Source organism: Triticum dicoccoides, chromosome 6A (genome assembly GCF_002162155.2).
Source record: "Triticum dicoccoides isolate Atlit2015 ecotype Zavitan chromosome 6A, WEW_v2.0, whole genome shotgun sequence".
NCBI classification, from domain to species: Eukaryota; Viridiplantae; Streptophyta; class Magnoliopsida; order Poales; family Poaceae; genus Triticum; species Triticum dicoccoides.
Genome location: NC_041390.1, coordinates 553,407,052 through 553,421,656, shown reverse-complemented (window position 1 = coordinate 553,421,656; position 14,605 = coordinate 553,407,052). Strand labels below are relative to the sequence as shown.

The 14,605-nt window shown below is 47.3% G+C and overlaps 1 protein-coding gene across 3 annotated transcripts; it reads right to left on the bottom strand.

Moving 5' to 3' along the window:
- Positions 1-739: 739 nt before the first annotated feature.
- LOC119319648 lies at positions 740-6,050 on the bottom strand. Of its 3 annotated transcripts, none has more exons than XM_037594095.1 (3): positions 5,522-6,044; positions 5,214-5,268; positions 740-845 (listed from the first exon to the last, which is right to left on the bottom strand). In XM_037594095.1, exons 1-3 carry the CDS (start codon positions 5,799-5,801, stop codon positions 779-781), a joined length of 402 nt encoding a protein of 133 aa, XP_037449992.1. In that variant the 5' UTR covers positions 5,802-6,044; the 3' UTR covers positions 740-778. The 3 variants fall into 3 exon arrangements, 1 of the variants encoding a protein (XP_037449992.1); XR_005154549.1 differs by lacking the exon at positions 740-845 and adding an exon at positions 2,389-2,457 and having other exon boundaries at positions 5,522-6,049; XR_005154550.1 differs by lacking the exon at positions 740-845 and having other exon boundaries at positions 4,970-5,418; positions 5,522-6,050.
- Between the last annotated feature and the right edge of the window lie 8,555 nt (positions 6,051-14,605).

Here is a 14,605-nt window from a genome sequence, read left to right as displayed (position 1 = left end):
CGTTCTGGCGATAGACCCCTACCATAGACGTGCACAGTGGCCCAAAATTGACGGCTCTCACCGCTCATGGACCCTTGGTACACAACATACTCCGAGGCTCTTCTAATGCAAAGGCACGGCGGGTGAGGTTTGCTAGTACGGTCATGAAACCTCCAAGGTTGGTTGCTATGGTCTCATTGTGAACAGTAGGGCCAGGCATTCTAGCTCGGTTTGGGGTAGAGGTTGTGTTGTGCTGTGCTGAGGCGAGCGTGCCCTTTTTATAGAAAAAGGGGACGGAGTCTTCCTTCGCACGCTTGCAAGAAATACTATTTAGGGGACGGTTACTAGCGTGTGACTGACAAGTTAGGCTGATAGGTTGGGCACCGACTGCCAAAAGGTGTCGGGTCACTGTGAGGCTATCTTACACGAGAAGCTTGGCCGGGGTTTGGTTAAGGTCTGGTGGGTTGGTTTACCTAGGTTTTTTGATCTGGCTAAGATAGGATTAGCCAATGGTCAGCCTGGCTCTGATACCAAGTTTGTCAGGACCGGTTTTTCGGGATATTAATTTCCCAAAAGCGGCCCTTGTGCTCACCAGCCCCAAGATTACTATTAGCTGATGAGACACCAACTTGTTACAGAAACTCCAAGCAAAATACAAAATATGAAGTACAAGACCATTCTGGCCTATGGGTACAACAATTTGTGTTCTAGAGGTTGAGGGCGGAAGCGGTTTGTGGATCATCAGCGTCTATGGGACTCCATTTCCCACAGGAACAGCTGACCAGGATAACTCCTATCTTCAAGATGCTGCTATCACCATTACATAGGTTCCGGGGCTGTCATCGCAATGTTCCTTTCCACGCAATCTGGACAAGACAATAGCCAGGGACAAGCCAGTGAGTACTTTGAATGTACTCGCAAACATTAAGAACACAGGTATAATATAGCCACTGATAATCATGCTTTGAAATATTCCATGATTACTTCGTCAGTCATAAATGAAGCTCATGATGCATGCAAGCAGGTTAATCATGTCATATATGAATATGCAATCAGCAAGTAGAAATAGAATGCACCGATCGGGTGTCTGAAGCGACGCCTCGAAAGGATAACAATATAAAGTATGCCTTAGTCGGGCGTCTAAGCGACACCACATAAAGGGCTTATAAGTAGATAAAATATCAAGCATGCCACAGTCGTGCGTCTGTGCGACACCGCATAAAGGGCTTATAAGTAAATAAAATAACAAGCATGCCACAGTCGGGCGTCTGTGCGACACCACATAAAGGGCTTATAAGTAAATGAAATAACAAAACATGCCACAGTCGGGCGTCTGAGCGACACCACATAAAGGGCTTATGTATAAAAATGATCATAGTGAATATCTAGGAGGTAGAACCGTCCCAGGGATACTCAATAATTCAAATAACATAAATGGTTAGTCCATAATAATAATAATCATAATCACCATACATCACAAGTCAGGATCAATATTCTGGTTTAATAGTTTCTCCTCCGAAGACCGACGCTAAGACCGACACTTGACCCATCCCAGACTGTAGTCCTTAACCATGGACACGGCTATTTGAATAGGTTTAATCTCTGCAGAGGGTGTACTCTTTACCCACTAGCAACGGATTCCTTTAGTCCATCGGGACTAATTCCGTCCATGGTCTTTTGATTGAAAACACACCTGACCACACACACCAGCCTAACTCACCAGTGTCTGGAATCACCCTTGACACCTATTAAGCAAAACTCTAAGTGGGGAGGCTACAACCTCGACTAGCATGGGATCACAAAATTTATACCGCGCGCAAACTGGGGGAGCTACCCCCTTCGGCTACAACCGAAAACACACATGCCCCCGGACCGGATGACTGGCTTTAATCCAGGGCCATGGAACCCTCATCGCGATCTCTCTGTACGGTGTGTGCTAGACAGGGGTTGACAACTTACTGAACCGTACCCTACCTACGGCAGGGACAAGTGGCAGCACGAAACAAGTATGGGGGTTACTGGAACAAGACTCAATCTACGCCCGACTCAGGAGGCTTAAGTATTTCCTGCATGATTAGCTCAAGAATAATATTTCACATCCATCAGACATAACCACCACTCATCATACCTCCCCCTGCCCCGCCGGTCATAACCGTCTCGACGAGGGACAAGCTCGTGTCTACCCAAGACAGAGACTTTCCCGGATCTTTCCCGGTAGGCATGAGAGGCATATGAGGGTGATTGCTATCACAAGTATGTCCATTGCCAACAGCAAAAAATTTCATCTTTGCACTCAAAGCGTATGATCATATCGTCACAAGCACATAATGGATACTCCGTGTCACGGTGGTGTTGTAACTATATTAAACAACACACGATAATATTATGCCTGAGTTCAGAAATGCTTGCCTTCAAGGTGTGGAGAGGTGAGGTGCACTCCAATATTTTTTGAAAGCTCTCTTCTCTCTCTCCAAAATCCTATTTCGAAAATAGGCAAATAACACATACTTTAAAAACAGTACAAAAAGTTGTCCTAATTATTTTTGAAATAAATCTTAAAATAAACTAGGTGAAATTTGAGAGAGGTAGGAAAAAGAATCAATTCATTTGGACTTATATTTAAAAAGTTATAGCCAGTCAAAGTTTTGGTCAAATTCTGTTTTTAAATTAAAATAGAAAAAGAAAACGTTTCAAATTGAAATACGCTTCCGGGGCAGAGGAGACGTACTTATGGGGTTTACGCCTTCACTTAAAACACGTGGAGGCGGGGCTGGGTCACTGACAGTGGGTCCATGGGGCCCACTGGTCAGGTTTGACCAGTCGCCTCTCCCTCCTTTTTCCTCTGCCCGAGCGGGGGCAGGATTCTGGCGATCGTCGCCAGCGAACGGGGGCTCCTCGAGGGCATCCGAGGCCAGGGATGGATCCGCCACTCCTAGGCGGTCCTCCCGGTGGTCGACTGGCCGGCGGGGACGGAGGGAATCGCCGGCGGCGAGCTCCGCGGCGGAGGAAGCTTCGGGCATGATTGGGGGCTTTGTCTCCGGTGGCTCCCGATCAAAATCGAGCTTGGGGGTGGACTGATGAGACGAAGGGAGGGCCGCTGGTGAAGAGAGTGGAGGGGGGAGGCCCTGGTGGCGCCGGAATGGCCGGTGCAGTGGCGGCGGCAGGAGTTGCCGGAGAGGAAGAAGACGACCCCCTGGTCTTCCTACTGCTACTGGTGGGTCGGTGAGGCAGTGAGAGAGGCTGCGTGAGGCCTGGACGAGCTCGGGGGTACTATTTATAGTGCATCCATGGCGGTTCCGCGGTCGAGGATAAGGTCGCCGGCGAACCGCCTCTCTGTAGTGGTCAGGGCGACGTGGCGGTGACGAGAGCTTGCTAACGAGCGAGGGGATAAGCTTGCGCGGCTCCCAGGGGCAGGTGGCGAGCCGCGGTGGCTCGGGCGGCGCCGACCGGGGCAGGAGCCACTGTGGCCGGCCGCTAGCCGCCGTGGCCGACCTGACGGCGGCCCTGTGCGGCTCCAGGGAAGAGCTTGGGCATTTCCTGCGAGCGGATGAGGTCGGGGGTGCGGCTCTGCAGGCGAGCAAGGGCCAGGGCGTGATGCGGCGACCCGAGCACACGCACGTGCAAAACGCGCGCTCTGGGCGCGCCCAGAGCATGCACGAGACGTGCTCGACAATATGCCAACGCATGCTAGGGGCCTCCAAACCACAAGGGAGTTAGCAGGGTGAGGCAATAGGCTAGGTCAAGTCCATGGGACAAGCTGGTTTGGTCAGGGGATCAAGTTCACAATGTAAACTTGAAATCATGCCAAATCTGGTTGTGCACACAGGGTGTTTGACAAAATGCCAAAGGCATCTAGGCAATTCTTGGGGTGGCCAAATTCTCCAGATCAGGGTCTCTTTAGTTGAAAGAGAGGGTGGTGAGGTTAGTTTGACAAAATCAGAAACTTGTTAGTGCAAGTTTTGCAAAACATCAGTTTTGGACAGAAAGAAAAAGGCATGGTTGCATGCACTAAAAACTCTCCAATGGGTCCACTCTTCTGGACTTAAGGGTTTTGTAGCATGGGCTATAAGCAGGAGAAAGCTCAAGAGTACTAGAGCAAATTTAACTAGGGTTGCAGTAGAAAAAGCCAAACTGGACCAGAAAGCAAAAGAGGTTGATTCACTCAAATTTTTCAAATAACACCACTGGGTTTTTGCATAAAGTTGAATTACATACCACTACTAACATCCCACAATTTTGGTGGAATCTAGAAAGAAATATTTAAAGGGGTTGTAGTGCAAAATTGCTCTCTGGACCAGATTTGGAAACTTGGTGTAGAGCTCAAAATGTTAAGTGAATGAATTTTATTTTTCCATAAAAGTGATTCAAAAACATCACATGACATCTCCAAATTTTTGTTGGAATTTTAGATAAATATATCAAGAGGTTGCAGTGCAAATTGGGTCCTGAAACTTTTGAAAAAAATCATTTCAAGGAATAAATCTCAGGGAGAATTAGTTATGCAATTAAATCCACTTTTAAGAGAAATGTTTTTCTCGAGGGAGAAAACAAGTCCAGTAATATATTTGGAAACTTTCACTTGGGATAAAACTCCATAAAAATCCAAGAAAGGATGGTACTGAAATCAAAGAAAACCCAGAAAAAATGAAAAGTTTAATTTTCCTGGCAAAATTTTAATTAGTAAAACAAGGTTAAAATTTTGGGGTGTCACATGAAATTCCTATTGCTTTAATCAATATTGAATTGTGACTGAATTTGGTGCGAATTCAAAGACAACGTAATGAAGAATCCATTTCAGGCAACATACGAAAAGTGTTTTCTAAAGCAAAAAATTGTCAATAAACATTGCCCTAAAGAAAGCAACATGAAAAGGCCAGTCCTTATATATGCTCTTCTTCCAATCTATCTTCACACTATTCGGTAAAGATTAAATTTTATATCAGAAAATCAAAACCAGAGAGGCTCTTGATGCTATCGCAGGACCTCTGAATTCCAATAACCATACACCCATATGTTTACATTATAACAAAACAAAGTGTGTAAGCCATTTACAGGAATATCGGTAACAAAATACATCAAAACAACTTGTTCCATCTTGAATAAAAAAGTGTCTACCAAATGTTCCGCAACCACACCATTTTTCTAATACATTTAGACAATATATGCATAACTCATATTTACATTAGCACAAATCATAAATGAACCATGTTCACATGAGAGAGAGAGAGAGTCACCTAGTTATCACCAAATTCTTCTGCTGGATTCTTCTGTTCCTCTCCTCTCTCAGATCTGAGAAATTGTGGCGTTTAGATAAATTGAATATCAGGGAATCAAAACCAGAGAAACAGAAAATCATCAGGTAAAGAGAGAGCATCTAATAGCAATTTGTGGAGAACTACATCTTGCTATAGTCTCAGGTTTTTTGGAAACACCCAACCACTGCAAAGAAAAATTCAGGAACATTTGTGACACAGAGAGCAGTAGAATAAAACAGAGTACATGAAGAGAAGGGAAGAAAGAGAGGTGAGGAGGACAAAAATACCTAAAGGCGTCACGACGGCCAATTCAGTTCTGGCTGCTGCCATCGGCAGCACACTATCTCTCGCCAAGTAGGTCAGCGGGGAATCCTCAACGCTAGCTCCATGGCTGGGTCGAGCCAAGCCACCTCCTAACTCAGTGCTCTCACCTCCTTCTCCCAATGCACGAATTCTCTCCCATCTGCGCGTCGTCATCGCCTCCGCCGCCGGTGCTCTCTCCCTTGATCCGCGCCACCGGCTGCTCCTCTTCTTCATACAAACCACCGGCCGCTTCTCCCATTTCATCCCCGCCGACGTCTGATCCTCCCCCCCTCCTCCTCATCAACCAGCTGCGGGGCGGCGGACGACCGGCTGCGGGGCGACGACTTTGAAGCTGGGCGGCGAGCAAGGGGCTGCTCCGGCGCGAGGATTAGCAGGCTGCGGCTTCCGTGGTGAGGGAGTGAGGAGGAAGTAGGGAGGAAGACGGACGCAGGAGGACGAGTGCGGCGGCTGTGTAGATCGAGGAAAAAGGCCTAGGGTTCTGCCCGAGTCTAGCGGAAGAAGTGGATTGGCGCAGCGCGGGGCGAGCGGATTGGTCAAAAGTGCTCTCGCACGTTTCTCAGGCTGATGTGGCACAGACCAGTGGCCCCCTTCCAGGAGGGCGCCCACAGTCAGCGGCAGGGGCCTCAAAACGCTGGTGCGCGACCAAAAGCCAGCCAACATCCCACCCAAACAGCGCACAGGTCAAAAGCGAAGCCACGCAGGACGATCTCGATGTGCCAGGCCAACAACTCCCTTCAATCCCGGACGAACGAGACGGCACGAGACGCCCACGCAGCGCAGCCACTGCACCGCACCTGTAACACCCCGGATGTAATTTACCTTATTTGTACTTTAACTCTTACCGTTTTCGGCACTAAGTTATTTCATTTCCTTGTTGTTGGGTTTTGTCTCCGTGTATTTTGTCTTTGTCATGCATCTCATATCATGTCATCATGTGCATTGCATTTGCATACGTGTTCGTCTCATGCATCTGAGCATTTTCCCCGTTGTCCATTTTGCATTCCGGCGCTCCTATGTCCTCCGGTGGTCCTTTCTACCTCTTTTCGTGTGCGGGTGTTAAACGTTTTCGGATTGGACTGAGACTTGTCATGTGCCCTTGGTTTACTACCGGTAGACCGCTTGTCAAGTTTCGTACCATTTGGACTTCGTTTGATACTCCAACGGTTAACCGAGGGACCGAAAAGGCCTCATGTGTGTTGCAGCCCAACACCCCTCCAAACTGGCCCAAAACCCACCTAAACCTCTCCCATCATCTAGATCGTTTGATCACGATTGCGTGGCCGCAAACCGCACCTCCTTTGGAGTTCCCTAGCTCCCTCTACCCCTATATAAAGGCCACTCCCCGAAATTTTTGGGCAAACCCTAGATCCCTCCCTCTCCTCGTGCGCCGGACACAAACCTCGCCGACGGACATGTCCGGCTAGTCGCCACCGCCGCGCAAATCAGACGACGCCACATGGCGCGCCTCCTCCCACCGCCGCCGGCCCGAGCAGCCCGCGTCCGGCCCCCGAGGCCCATCTGCCTCAGCGCTGCCCGCGCCGCCCTCCTCCTCCCGCGCCCCGCCCGAGCCGCCCCGCTCCGGCCGCCGCGCTCCTCGCCGCGCCGCCGCACTTCCCGACGCCGGCGAGCTCCGCCACTGCGCCGGTCTCCGCCACCTCACCGCACCTCGCCGTCCGGTCGCCTCCACCGCCCCGGCGAGCCCGCGGCGTGCTCCGGCGACCTCCACCGTCCGGCCTCCTTCCTCCCAACGAGCACCCACGACGCTTCAACGAACAGGATCTCCGGCGCCGACGAACTTGGGGAGCCGTGCCGCTACAGTGCTTGACCTGATATCCAGATCCACTTCTCGGTTGAACCCAAACCCTAATTCCCAACATGTTTTTTTGTAATCTTTGACCTGCCATAACTCTGTCAATGTGGCTTCGATTCGTGCGTGTAGCATATCAAAATGTTCGTCTCGATGAGTACATCATTTCATCTCATTGCATCATTTTCATTTGAGCTCATCTTAATGCCCGAAATGTCGTTGGAAGAGGGCTATGTGAGGAAAGTTTCAGATCTGTTTCAGCAAATGCACTTTTGTCATTTTTGTCATGATTAATGTGTGCATGCTATGATCTTGAGCTCTACATGAGTTTTGAAGAATGCCATGTTATATTTACAGGGGTGTATGCCATGTATTTTTGTGATCTTTGTGGTGACTAGCACAAGCTTGCAAAGTAGCCTACTCAATGATGCTGATTTCACAGACTTAGAATTTCATTAAGTCCTTGCCCTGTCATTATTTTTATGCCATATGTTCATGTTGTTTCCTAGTGATTCGTGCCTCTTTTGAGGATGATCAGTAAGGATATTTTGTAGATAATGTTGTGCTCTATCCATCCATGTCTTCGTTTGAAATTGTGGAGCACCCTAGCTTGAATCAATCGATCTCTGCTTTTGCTATAAAATGTTCCTGGCAGATTGTTAACATGTTTAGCAATTTTGCCGAGCTTGTTGTTGTTGATCCGTGCATGCTATGTTGTTGTTCTTTCCATGTCTAGCTTTTATGCCATGTCTATTTGCTGGGTGTATGCTTAGCTTTTCATGCAATGCCTTGTAGTGAGTGCATCGAGCTCGTAAACATGCCTACTCGTTAACTGTTTTGCCATGCTCCAGTTTTTCACTAAGTCTGAATCTGTTTATGTTTTTGCTATGTTCGCATGCTTGCAATTGTATTTTCTGATCCCTTTTGGCTCATGGTCACTAAGGGACTTTTGTTATATGCTTAGAGTAGCTTCATACCATGCCTTCTTTTGCCATGATATGTTCCTTTAGCATCTAATTATCGTGCTCTAAACATTGCTTCCTGATGATAAATTTCTGACATGCTGTTAATTTCACCAAGTATGAAACCTGTTATCTTTTGCACTTTTGCCATGCTTGTTTGAACCTGTTAATGAGTGAATTAGCCGTAGCTCAGTGTTCATCTTTTGTCAAGCATCATGAGTGGATCCCTGCCATGTATTTTGTTGTCATGTTGGAATGCTGTAGCATGTCGTTCTTGATGCATTTAGAAGGCTACTTGTAGTTTATCGCAGACCGGTGCCATATTTGTTTTGCTTGCCATTTCCAAACCGTGCATCCGATTCCGGTGATCTTTATATTGATTTCGACCGAAATAACCTCACCTTTCCAGTGGAACTCTTGGATTTCCAAGTTGAGGCCAGGTTCAATCATTCCTTTCCAAATCTTGCATATGCATCACATACCGCATCCCGCATATCATACCATGTTTGCATCATGTTGTTTGAGCATTGCACGTGGTTGATTGTGTTCCTTTTTGCTTGTTTTTCTTGCTTGGGTAGAGCCAGGAGACGAGTTCGTGAACGAGGAGCCCATTGAGTTCGCTTATGAGGATCAAGGCAACTCTGAGAACTTCGCAGGCAAGATGACCATACCCTCGAAATCACTTCTATATTTGCTTGCTAGATGCTCGCTCTTTTGCTATGCCTATGCTATGATACCTACCACTTGCTTATCATGCCTACCATATTGCCATGTCAAACCTCTAACCCACCATGTCCTAGCAAACCGTTGTTTGGCTATGTTACCACTTTGCTCAGCCCCTCTTATAGCGTTGCTAGTTGCAGGTGAAGATTGGAGATCGTTCCTTGTTGGAACTTGTTTATTGTTGGGATATCACCATATTATCTTGTTTATCTTAATGCACCTATATACTTGGTAAAGGGTGGAAGGCTCGGCCTTATGCCTGGTGTTTTGTTCCACTCTTGCTGCCCTAGTTTCCGTCATATCGGTGTTATGTTCCCGGATTTTGCGTTCCTTACACGGTTGGGTTATAATGGGAACCCCTTGACAGTTCGCCTTGAATAAAACTCCTCCAGCAATGCCCAGCATTGGTTTTACCATTCGCCACCTAGCCTCTTTTTCCCTTGGGTTTCCGGAGCCCAGGGGTCATCTTTATTAAACTCCCCTGGGCCAGTGCTCCTCTGAGTGTTGGTCCGACCGAGTAGACTGTGGGGCCACCTCGGGGCAACTTGAGGGTTGGTTTTACTCGTAGGATGTCTCATCTGAGTGTGCCCTGAGAACGAGATATGTGCAGCTCCTATCGGGATTTGTCGGCACATTCGGGCGGTGTTGCTGGACTTGTTTTACCATTGTTGAGGATGTCTTGTAACCGGGATGCCGAGTCTGATCGGATTGTCTTGGGAGAAGGAATATCCTTCATTGACCGTGAGAGCTTGTGATGGGCTAAGTTGGGACTCCTCTGCAGGGATTTGAACTTTCAAAAGTCGTGCCTGCGGTTATGGGCAGATGGGAATTTGTTAATGTCCGGTTGTAGAAAACCTGAAACTTAACTTAATTAAAATGCATCAACCGCGTGTGTAACCGTGATGGTCTCTTCTCGGTGGAGTCCGGGAAGTGAATACGGTGTTGGAGTAATGCTTGACGTAGGTTGTTCTAGGATCACTTCTTGATCATAGTTGTTCGACCGTGTTTTTGCCTTCTCTTCTCGCTCTCATTTGCGTATGTTAGCCACCATATATGCTAGTCGCTTGCTGCAGCTCCACATCATACCTTTGCCTTACCTAAAAGCTTAAATAGTCTTGATCGCGAGGGTGTGAGATTGCTGAGTCCCTGTGACTCACAGATTCCTTCCAAACCAGATGCAGGGACCGATGATACCGCTCCAAATGATATGACCGAGCTCAAGTGGGAGTTCGATGAAGACTCTCATCGTTACTACGTGTCTTTCCCAGATAATCAGTAGTGGTGCCCAGTTGGGGCGATCGAGGACTTTGTCGCATTTGGGGGTTGATCTTTATTTGGGTTCCGTTGTCGGACCCTGAGTGTATTGGATGAAGTAATGACTTATTTATGTATTTGTGTGACATGACAAGTGTAAGCCAACTATGTATCTTTCCCCTTTATTTATGTACATGGGTTGTTTGCGAAGATTATCTCACTTGCGACATTGCTTTCAATGCAGTTATGCCTCTAAGTCGTGCTTCGACACGTAGGAGATATAGCCGCATCGAGGGCGTAACAGCACCACATGTCATCGCGCCTGCTCAAAAACTTATGCACCAGCCGGGTGCGCATGCGCCAGCCCACTCTGCGCAGCCTACGCAACCAACCCCACGACGCACGACCGCATTCCACCACCACGCGCCCACGCGGCGTGGCAGGAGAGGTTGCCCGCTTCCCGAGCACACCCAAAAAACTGGCACCCAGCCAATCGAATTTCGCCCGAGCCCACATGTCATCCACGTCCACGATTCACCACACGGTCAAAACGGCACAGATCGATTTCCAGCGACCATCCAACGGTCAGCAGCGAAAGAAGGACCTCGTTGACCAGGATCGAACGGCCAGGAAGGATGCAAATCGAGGGAGCCTTCTCCAAGCGAGTTGGCTAGCCTCTCTATAGTTTTAAATGAGGGCTTTTACCCTAGAAAAAACAGGAGGAAGATTTTTGGGACAAAGTGCCGTCATCTCGAGGCGGAACATGGCAGGAGCACTTTTTCCCTCCAGTGGAGCGATTCCGCCGGGGATAATTCCCTCCGGGAAGGGAAAATCGAAGCCATCGACATCACCAATGATTCTTTATTTGTGGGAGGACCAATCTGCATCAACATCTTCATCAGCACCATCTCCTCTCAAACCCTAGTTCATCTCTTGTATTCAATCTTTGTCTCAAAACCTCATATTGGTACCTGTGGGTTGCTAGTAGTGCTGATTACATCCTGCAGTTGATGCTAGTTGGTTTATTTGGTGGAAGATTATATGTTCAGATCCTTAAGCATATTCCATACACCATTGATCTTTAACATGAATTTAATTTGTGAGTAGTTACTTTTGTTCTTGATGACATGGGAGAAGTCTTGTTATAAGTAATCATGTGACATTGGTATTCATTTGATATTTTGATGATATGTATGTTGTTCTTCCTTTAGTGGTGTCATGTGAACGTCGACTACATGACACTTCACCATACTTGGGCCTAAGGGAAGACATTAGGGAGCAATAATTAGATGATGGGTTGCGAGAGTGATAGAAGCTTAACCCCTAGTTTATGCCTTATTCCATAAGGGGCTGATTTGGATCCATATGTTTCATGTCATGGTTAGATTTATCTTAATTCTTCTTTTGTAGTTGCATATGCTTGCGAGAGGGGGTAATCATAAGAGGGTTGCTTGTTCAAGTAAGAACAGAACCCTAGCACTGGTCCACCCACATATCAAATTATAAAAGTAGTGAACGTGAATCAACTAAACATGATGAACGCGACTAGACGAGAATTCATATGCCCTCGAGAGCACTTTGCTTTTATATAAGAGAACTTTCCATCTTGTTCTTTGCTATAAAAAGGATCGGGCCACCTTGCTGCACCTTTGTTATTATTGCCAGTTGTTACTTGATTCAAATTATCCTACTACAAAACTATTTTTTACCGGCTTACCAGTACTTTCTGTACTTGCAGAGAATACCTTATTGAAAACTGTTTATCATTTCCTTCTGCTCCTTGTTGGGTTCGACACTCTTACTTATCAAAAGGATTACGATTGATCCCCTATACTTGTGGGTCATCAAAGCCATTTCTGGTACTCTGCTGGAGGGGGAATCGATCAAGAAGGGCCTCTACATCAACCTTGTTGCACCTCCGATGATGTGTGAGTAGTTTGCCATAGACCTATGGGTCCATAGTGATTAGCTAGTTGGCTTCTTCTCTCTCTCTTTGATCTCTAATACAATGTTCTCCTTGGAGTTCTATCCGATGTAATCTTCTTTTGTGGTGCATTTGTCGGGATCTGATGAATTGTGGGTTTATGGTTAGATTATTCATTGAAAGTAACTGAGTCTTTTATGAAATTTATTATGCATGATTATTATAGCTTTGTATTTCTCTCCGAACTATCCATTTGGTTTGGCCAACTAGATTGATATATCTTCAGTGGGGGAGGTGCTTTGTAGTAGGTTCAAGCTTGTGGAGTCCTCACCTCGTGATGGAAAGGGTAGCGAGGCATGTATTTCCTCAAGAAGTCATGCTCATCTTTGGGAATGGGTCGATGTGATGCTAGGAATTTTTTCAGGGAAGGCTTTTTTATCAGAGGATGGTTGTGGTTATCGTCGACACGTTCGACTCTCCATCATGCATCCTTATTCGTAATATAAAGGTGGGCTGGACATTCAGTCCTCACAATCTTCCCCTTTTTCTCTTCTTACTATGTCGTTTGGGTTCTGCACATCCTGTAACTCCTCCTTGTTTCTTTTGGCTTGTCGTTTTTCTCACACACCATGAGCACTCTACTTACAGTATTGTCCTTCCCCGTTCTCCCGTATTCCAGCCTTATTCCAAACCCATGCCTAAGTGCATATAGCTTGTAGTAATCAAAAGCCTCCTCATAAGTGCCGAACTTCATTGTTGTATAAGGAGGCTTAGGCGTGGAGTATGCCTCGATGCTTACGTCTCCTTCATCACTGTTCGCCCTTCCTATTTCTGGACTTGCCGGCTCACTGGTTGATTCTGTTGGGTTTCGTAGTAATTTCAAAAAATTTCCTACGCGCACACAGGATCATGTGATGCATAGCAACGAGAGGAGAGTGTTGTCTACGTACCCAACGCAGACCGACTGCGGAAGCGATGACACGACGTAGAGGAAGTAGTCGTACGTCTTCACGACCCAACCGATCAAGTACCGAAACTACGGCACCTCCGAGTTCGAGCACACGTTCAGCTCGATGACGATCCCCGGACTCCGATCCAGCAAAGTGTCGGGGAAGAGTTTCGTCAGCACGACGGCGTGGTGACGATCTTGATGAACTACAGCAGCAGGGCTTCGCCTAAACTCCGCTACAGTATTATCGAGGAATATGGTGGCAGGGGGCACCGCACACGGCTAAGGAATCGATCACGTGGATCAACTTGTGTCAACTTGTGTCTATGGGGTGCCCCCTGCCCCTGTATATAAAGGATGGAGGAGGAGGAGGCCGGCCAAGGCAAAGGTGCGGCCAGGATAGGGAGTCCTACTAGGACTCCAAGTCCTAGTAGGAGTCCACCAAGAGGGGAGGAAGGGAGAAGGAATAGGAGGAGAAGGAGAGGTGGCGGGCCCCCTTTTCCCTAGTCCAATTCGGACTAGAGGGGAGGGGGGGCGCAGCCTTTTTCTCCTCTTCCCACTAAAGCCCATCAAGGCCCAATACTCTTCCCCGTATTCCCGTAACCCCCCGGTACTCCGGAAAATACCCGAATCACTCGGAACCTTTCCAAACTCCGAATATAGTCGTCCAATATATCGATCTTTACGTCTCGACCATTTCGAGACTCCTCGTCATGTCCCCGATCTCATCCGGGACTCCGAACTCCTTCGGTACATCAAAACTCATAAACTCATAATATAACTGTCATCGAAACCTTAAGCGTGCGGACCCTACGGGTTCGAGAACAATGTAGACATGACCAAGACACGTTTCCGGTCAATAACCAATAGCGGGACCTGGATGCCCATATTGGCTCCTACATATTCTACGAAGATCTTTATCGGTCAGACCGCATAACGACATACGTTGTTCCCTTTGTCATCGGTATGTTACTTGCCCGAGATTTGATCGTCGGTATCCAATACCTAGTTCAATCTCGTTACCGGCAAGTCTCTTTACTCGTTCCGTAATACATCATCTCACAACTAACATATTAGTTGCAGTGCTTGCAAGGCTTATGTGATGTGCATTACCGAGAGGGCCCAGAGATACCTCTCCGACAATCGGAGTGACAAATCCTAATCTCGAAATACGCCAACCCAACATCGACCATTGGAGACACCTGTAGTACTCCTTTATAATCACCCATTTACGTTGTGACGTTTGGTAGTACCCAAAGTGTTCCTCCGGTAAATGGGAGTTGCATAATCTCATAGTCGTAGGAACATGTATAAGTCATGAAGAAAGCAATAGCAACATACTAAACGATCAGGTGCTAAGCTAATGGAATGGGTCATGTCAATCAGATCATTCAACTAATGATGTGACCTCGTTAATCAAATAACAAC

Coding starts and splice junctions, on each gene's coding strand:
- LOC119319648 (XM_037594095.1), bottom strand. CDS start 5,801: ATGAAATGGGAGAAGCGGCCGGTGGTTTGTATGAAGAAGAGGAGCAGC. Junction 5,269..5,521: donor GGCCGTCGTGACGCCTTTAG/GTATTTTTGTCC, acceptor ACAATTTCTCAG/ATCTGAGAGAGGAGAGGAAC. Junction 846..5,213: donor AAGAATTTGGTGATAACTAG/GTGACTCTCTCT, acceptor TGTCTTGTCCAG/ATTGCGTGGAAAGGAACATT.